Consider the following 7,284-nt stretch of genomic DNA (forward strand, 5'->3'; position numbering starts at 1 on the left):
TATATATATATATATATATATATATATATATATATATATACCCTTTTACTTTTAAGGAGTATCACAATATTTGGTAGGTCACGAATTATTATTTTATCAAATATACCCTTAGAAAATGGTCTTTTATATTTAATTTTGTGTAGTAACATAATTAACCTCTTTGAATAAATAATTATTTTATGTGATGCAAGATGATAAGTAGTAAGAGAAATCAGTACTTTTTTATCGCGAAATCTAAATCGGTTCAAGAATTTTTGTTTAGATCATTTATATCATTGATATATAATGGTTTGATTTGATTTGAGATTGTAATTGTTTCGTGTTTCAATATTAACTTTAGTGCTAATATTTTGCAGCGAAGAATCGATTTCATATTCAAAATTAATTGCTGAACTAGACGATACGATTATTCGTATGATATTGGAAAGTTATGGCATAGAGAAACATTATGAAGCTCTAAAAAATTCATGTATGTATTTGATGAGATTAATTAAATATCGAAACCCAAAAAATGATGAAAAACGTATAGGTCATTTACCTCATAGAGATAAATCATTTATGGGAATTATTGACACTAATCAAGTTGGAGGTTTGGAGATGCAAACAAGAGATGGCAAATGGATTACTTTTCATCCCTCTTCTTATAAGACTCTTGTCATCATAGCTGGTGAGCCATTCACGGTAAGAATTACTTACGGGTTCTATTTTACACGATAATTAAGAAATTATTAACAGATTAATAAGTTTTACTATTTTATTTTTGTTTATATTAATTAGTCTCTTAGGAAAAAAAAAGAATCTTACATCTTAAAAATTTGTTCAAACTTAATCGTGTTAAATTGCAAGGGTGAAATAGGAGAGAATTAATTTATATTATCCTGATTTAATTAGTGATCAAATACTCATCTAATATGGAACAGAGGGAGTACCAATTTAAGGGACTATTTTGAACTTATCCTTAAGTATAAGGGACCATTTATGTAAAAAAAAATTAAAAAGTTTGATAAAAGCCCACAATGCTGAGCTCGAGTGGCAAAAGGTGGGGGATTTGTGACTTAGGTCGCTGGGTCAAGGCCCATCAAAGCCCATAATTTAAGTGGGAAAGGGTAGAGGGGTGGACCCATTGTCCACTGAGTTTAGAAGCTTATCATTGCTTTAAAGGACGGGTCACAAACTGATTCCTCGATTATAAAAAAAAAAAAAAAAGAAGGGGAAAATACAATCTTAGATTCATCTAAGATGAATCTAATAACTTTGGCTAGGTTCTTGTTGATGTGTTAAAATTCGTGTATAAATATTAAATTTCAAATCTAGTAATTGAGATGTTTAGTTCTAAAAATAACTTCAATTTTGAGTAGAAGTCATTTTCTTTTCCTTAAGAGTTATCTTTCACTAATTTTTAACTTCATGTTATTTGTTTCAACTTGCAGTTAGATATAATTATTGATTCTTATCACTCAAATTATTCATATCAAAACACACTCAATCTTCTATTATTAGCAGTGCTATTATTGCTACTTCTTTCGTCCCAAAAATATTATCTTAATAAATTACTATTTGATAATCAAATAATATTTTCTTTAATTATAATTATTTCATATACTTTCAGCTTTCTAAATATTTTAAAGTGATAACTATGGTAACTTAAGTACTTCTAAAATAGTTTCTAAATGTTAAATTTTATTTTTAAAGAATTAAAGATTCTATATTTAAATTCACATCGAATATTAGTTAGTTTGACCCTCGTATTTTGAATCAGGACTCTCTTTTGGAACAAAAGGAATATTATTAATCCTTTAGCATATTTAACTATACCCTCCGTGATCATTTATATGGACACACTTTACTTTTTAGTTTGTCCCACGAAAAATGATACCCTTGTGTACCATTGAAAACAACTCAAGTTTGTTTTTAATTAATGATATGGTTTATAGCAACAAAACGTCATAAAGTTGTTTTAGACTACAAATTTCATAAGTCTTTCATTCTTTCTCAAGCCTTGTGCCTAGTGAAACAATGTCGCTTTTCTATAATCACAAACAACTTAACTTTAAATTTTCTCTTTTATTCTTTAATTAATGAAATGATCTATAACAAAAGAACTGTCTAGGATTTATTTTAGAGCGGTCAAAACCTCCTTTTCTTCCTTATACTTTGTGTCTGGTAAAATAATGTCTCGTAAATTGAGACGAAGAGACTGCTTATAATTTTGAGTGATGACAGGCATGGAGCAATGGTAGGGTATATGCACCAATCCACAGAGTGATAATGAAAGGAGATGAAGATAAGTATTCACTAGCATTGTTCTCTTTTATGAGAGGGACTATTGAAGTACCAGAGGAGTTAATTGATGAAGAGAATCCAAAGCAATTTAAGTCATTTGATAACTTCCAATATCTCAAATATTGTGGAACACATGGCTACAAAGAGAAAGATCCCTTAAAAGCTTTTTGTGGTGTTTGAAAATATTTATGATCTATGTTATGTATTTTCCTTCATTATATATTGTTCTTTGTAATTTCATGTTGCTTGTTTTTATCATTTCTACTTTTATCTTTATGTTCAACTTGAATTAAATAAAAGTTTTATGAATGGTTTGAGTCATCTGTGTTTGTATTCGTATTTCCTACCAAAGCAAGAAGCTATACTCTTTTTATTTTGTTTTTTGTTAATCGTGATGTCTGGATCAATTTTCACGTATCCTTCGTGGACCAATTTTTGCACACCCAATGAATACGTGTCATCTTTCACTAGCAATAGCAATAGATATTAGAGAACTTTGTTCACCAAGGCTAGTACATATGGAAAAAATCACCTAGTGCTTTTTACCTTCGTTACATTTTGAGTCTGAAATCACTAGGTCACACCCTTCGAAACAAGCAAGAATTTGCATTAGCACTGGCATCATCAGTAATGTTCTAGGATTTAAGTTTATATGTAGTGTTGACGTCCCCAATGAAATCTCACAGGTGGAATTATGAATAAGAAAACAAAGCAACTAACAAGTCCTACTAGAAAGAAACAAGAACACAAAATAATGTGACTTGTAACACAATAAACAACCGACAATAATAAATTTCCACTACTATAACAACAAACACCAACAAAAACTGAACCCTTAGAAAGCAAGACAACATTTCATTGTCTGCTAAACTTCTACCCCAGTGGCATCCTCCTCTAATCTAAGGGAATATCCTTGTCATCTATGTCCTGAGGTCATATCCTTGATAACTTTAAAAATTGCGTAATGTCTTGCCTAATCATCTTTCTAATACTTCTTCCACCTACCTCTACACATACCAATTGTAACCAAGTTTTAGCACCTCCTTAGTGACTATGCATCTCTTCTTGATCTCGATCTCGATCCATCACGAAAGCCACTACCACCTTACCCCAAATATCCTCATTCATAATCTTATTGCCCCTTTGTATGTCCACATACAACCACCTCAACATCTTCAATTCAACATGAACCAAAGCAATTGAATTGGCCATGACATAGAAACATAAAACAAACTTGCTATCAAAAAATAAAAAATAAAGACTTTAATTCAACCTGGTAATCTAATACATACAAACTTAAAACTGAATCTCGTAAGCCAGGGAACAAACAAGGAGAGCAGCACAACATATTTTGGGAAGAAACTAGTATGAATTACAACTAACACGACAAGATACTAACCATCAAATATAGTTCAAAGAGGACACGCTGTACACTGAAAATTTACAATATGGTTGCCCCCAACACTGGAATAGAAAGTAATATTATTATCAAGGAAGATTACTAATTCCAACATTGTACCAAACAAGAAACAAATCAATGTCTTAATAGAAAATTTATCACCCAACACCTGAGCAAGCTATGCTCTCTCCTGACTGAAACAGAAAATTCCAAACCTTCAAAAACATCCACTAATAACAACAGTAATTAGAGCTGCAAATGGAAAACTCATAACAACCCGACGACAGTACATTTAGAAGAGAAACTTTTTATATATACTAGAAAGCAGCTGCACAACTTCTGAAACCTTCACCAGTATCTTCTTTTGATCATTTGCCAATGCCGAGAAACCATGCCACAAGAACCTGAGTTTAAAATATATGACAAAAAGAACTTATCACTCATATTTTTAGATAAAAACAGTACCTAAAGTATGAAGTTATGAGATTTGTTATGCTACCACATATTTAAACAGATAACAACCACCTGTCAAGCTGCTGAGTATCTTCCAAAGTGAAGCAGCATGAGCAGGCAATTGTCAAGCAAACCTGGGATCATAAAATCCAGAATCAGAATGGTATAACCGGTTATAGGTTCAAACAAATGAGAATCTGAAGTTGTAAGAGTTAATGTGAAGTAAAGTACTCTTGATAGGCTAGATAAAAAAATTGTTGCATGAATTTTGCTTAGTTTGATGTTTCCCCTTGATGCCCAAAAGAGTACCTTCTCTATTTAATAAATATTTTTCTTGCTTACATTGTTTTTGGAGGATAAGGAGATTTCGACCTCAGTTGTTTGCACTTTTCATGGAGTCTGAATCTGAATTTCAGATATTAGACCATTAAGTGCATTTGTTTTAATTAAGATTTAAGGATTTAATTGGTCATTATTATTTAGATCCAGAAGAAAATCTTAATATCATTAAGAAGTATTCTTGTATAGATAATATTTACCATCGCCCTATCGATGATAAGCAGCCACCATCACTAACCACCTATGCCATTATAACCACCACCACCACAACCATTGTAGACCACCATTATTGTCGTCTACAACCAACCGTTGCTAACCATTACCGTCTGCAAGCACACTTACCTCCATTATTATAATTATATTCATTGATGTCACCACCTCTACCATGACTACCAACCAATATCACCACTACAGTCAATTCCTGCTACTACTAACAAACTTTGGCATCACAACTAGCATTGTTGTCAACTACCACCACAAATTCGTCATTCACCTCCACCACTACAATCAGACACTACCACCACTGTCAACTACCACAAACACATCATCAACCACCACACGTTGTTCCACCATCAACACCACCAACTACTAACATCAACCAACTTCATCATTCAACCACCACCAATTGCCACCACTGTGACAATCACCACAACACCAACCACCTCCACCCTCACAACTATAACCACCATCATTACTAGCCATTAACAACAATTATTTGTCTATTACCATCATAACCACTACTGCAACCTATCTCCAGCATCAGTCGCAATTAAGGTGTTTCATTCTTATTTTTTTAGTCAAATAATGATTTTATTTTATTAATTTTTCAATATATAATTAATTTTTATTTGAATTGTATATTTATTATGTACATTCAAATGTTGAAAAACAAATTGTCTTAGTCATTCAGTAGTCAAATCTTATCATTATGCATTCAGATTCAAACATCTAAATCTTAATGAAAACAAATGAGATCTTACAGTAGTAATACATACCCTTTAAAATTTTATCAAAGGCAACAATGCATGCCCTTTAAGGATGATATTTTCTGGACATTTCAAAATACTGGATAATTTGGCAAAGAACAAGAAAATTAATCAGATTGAAGTCTGGGAGCAAAATCATTAACTAAAGCACACCTAATACATGAGATGTCCCCATGCTCCAGTCAACATTTTTGGAGAAAACGAAGGGCCAGAGAGAAGGCTGCAGCACCACAAACTTCTTTAGGAGATTCGCAACATGCAACTAGAGATGGAATATTCAACTGTAGATTTTGACCTTAATTTGCTTATTTCAAACTGCTTCAACCAGCGTACCATCTCATTGGTCAAACTTCATTTCTGTATATCTGCACAGAAGATGAGATCGAAGGAACTCAACATTCTAAATGAAGCCAATTGAAAACAGCAGTTTGTAAAAGAAATTTAAAATATGGTCTCATTTCAGCAATAAAAATTATAGCTTGCCTGCGAGGATTCTTCTGTCGCAGTCTGAAGTCATCATTTGTGAACTCTGGTAATGAGATAAGGGCACACAAGATCAATAATTTACAGTAAAGGTTTCATAACACAACAACAACAACAACATACCAAGTGAATCCCATAAAATGGGGTCTGGGGAGGGTAGATTGTACGCTAACCTTACCAATACCTCGTGGAGGTAGAGAGGCTGTTTCTGAATACAAGTTACATATTCACAAGCTTCGTAGAAATATTAATTGAGCAAAGTAACAGACAAGGGTCGGTATATCTTACCAGGCGGGCTCTGTTGGGGCTTCAGTTCACTATTTTGTTTACTTGTCTTATTCTCTTTGCTGCAAACAGGAAGTAATGTTATGTTTCTTTACAATTTAGTAGGTCTATAATCAAACACTGCTTCGAACATCTATAGCTACAACACTTCAAAAAACCAAGCAATCACTCTAAAAATGTAGATTTATTTTTTAAAAAGGCTGGCTATTAAATAGAGATGCTGAATCATATACAGATATTTAACTATCATCAGGAAAGCATGGCACAAGAACTCTTTTTAAGATAGCACACTCTTAACATGAAAGATCCACTCAGATTTTCAAAAGGTGCCAAAACGGATGAACGTCCAATACTTAGAATTGCAATCACAGATTAGCCAAATTCTTTTGGGTGCACAAGAACAAGCTTGGACTCAAAAGTAAATGCTCTGATTCGGTCGCCTTGTCCCGACTCCTTGTATTCTCATGTGAAATTTAATGCAAAAATTCGTGATAAAAGCCAAAGTTGTGTTATACTGAAAACAAGTTACTGATGAATATGAGCAAAACAACAAGAGAAAATGCAAGGGAACAAAATAACATGTACATGCTAGTAGAAAGAAAAACAACGAAATCAAAATCATAACAATCTGCAAAGAATTCTACTGACATTGGAGCAGCACCGAGAGATGATATCTGCCCACTAGGGAGAGGATGATAAGCACCATCCGCAGTAACATATGGTGAACAGTATTGTGTGCCTAGTGCTCCAGCAGCACCAGCTAAAACTGGCAACCTGAAATATTCAAACCAATATTTATCTAGTGACACCGAGTTACTCAAACTATAAAGCCATATCTAAGATCAGAAGAGAGCTGGAATTTTATTATATCCAAGAATTCAGAGAGAAAGATCCTACACACCACACAGCTGTCAATCCATCCCCTCAAACTGTGAAGCATGACAATAAAGAACCTACGCAATAAAATCTCCATGCACTACACGGCAAATTCTTCTCTTGTTATTACTACTAAAATTATATGTTTGTTTTCTTTTTGTTTTTTGTTTTTTTTTTTTT

At 32.9% G+C, this 7,284-nt stretch overlaps 2 protein-coding genes across 9 annotated transcripts in view; one reads left to right on the forward strand and one right to left on the reverse strand.

The window, feature by feature from the left end:
* Positions 1-2,606, forward strand: part of LOC107005878 (2-oxoglutarate-dependent dioxygenase AOP3-like) — a 4,792-nt gene extending 2,186 nt beyond the window's left edge. Inside the window, exons 2-3 of the mRNA XM_015204529.2 lie at positions 357-681; positions 2,224-2,606. Of these exons, the coding sequence (XP_015060015.1) occupies positions 357-681; positions 2,224-2,463 (565 nt within the window). The 3' untranslated portion in view covers positions 2,464-2,606. The remainder of the gene's footprint in view (positions 1-356; positions 682-2,223) is intronic.
* Positions 2,607-3,723: 1,117 nt separating this feature from the next.
* LOC107007029 (protein MLN51 homolog) overlaps positions 3,724-7,284 on the reverse strand; it is a 9,335-nt gene continuing 5,774 nt past the window's right edge. Inside the window, exons 6-12 of one of the 8 annotated variants that reach the window (XM_027913457.1) lie at positions 6,877-7,002; positions 6,232-6,290; positions 5,944-5,989; positions 5,794-5,825; positions 5,614-5,680; positions 4,208-4,269; positions 3,724-4,086 (exon numbers count right to left, since the gene is read on the reverse strand). In XM_027913457.1, the coding sequence (XP_027769258.1) occupies positions 5,798-5,825; positions 5,944-5,989; positions 6,232-6,290; positions 6,877-7,002 (259 nt within the window). In that variant the 3' untranslated portion in view covers positions 3,724-4,086; positions 4,208-4,269; positions 5,614-5,680; positions 5,794-5,797. Of the gene's footprint in view, positions 4,087-4,181; positions 4,270-5,469; positions 5,826-5,943; positions 5,990-6,231; positions 6,291-6,876; positions 7,003-7,284 lie in introns of all 8 variants that reach the window. The other 7 variants (XM_027913459.1, XM_015205506.2, XM_015205508.2 and 4 more) reach the window with 7 other exon arrangements.

This window comes from Solanum pennellii, chromosome 12, assembly GCF_001406875.1.
Source record: "Solanum pennellii chromosome 12, SPENNV200".
NCBI classification, from domain to species: Eukaryota; Viridiplantae; Streptophyta; class Magnoliopsida; order Solanales; family Solanaceae; genus Solanum; species Solanum pennellii.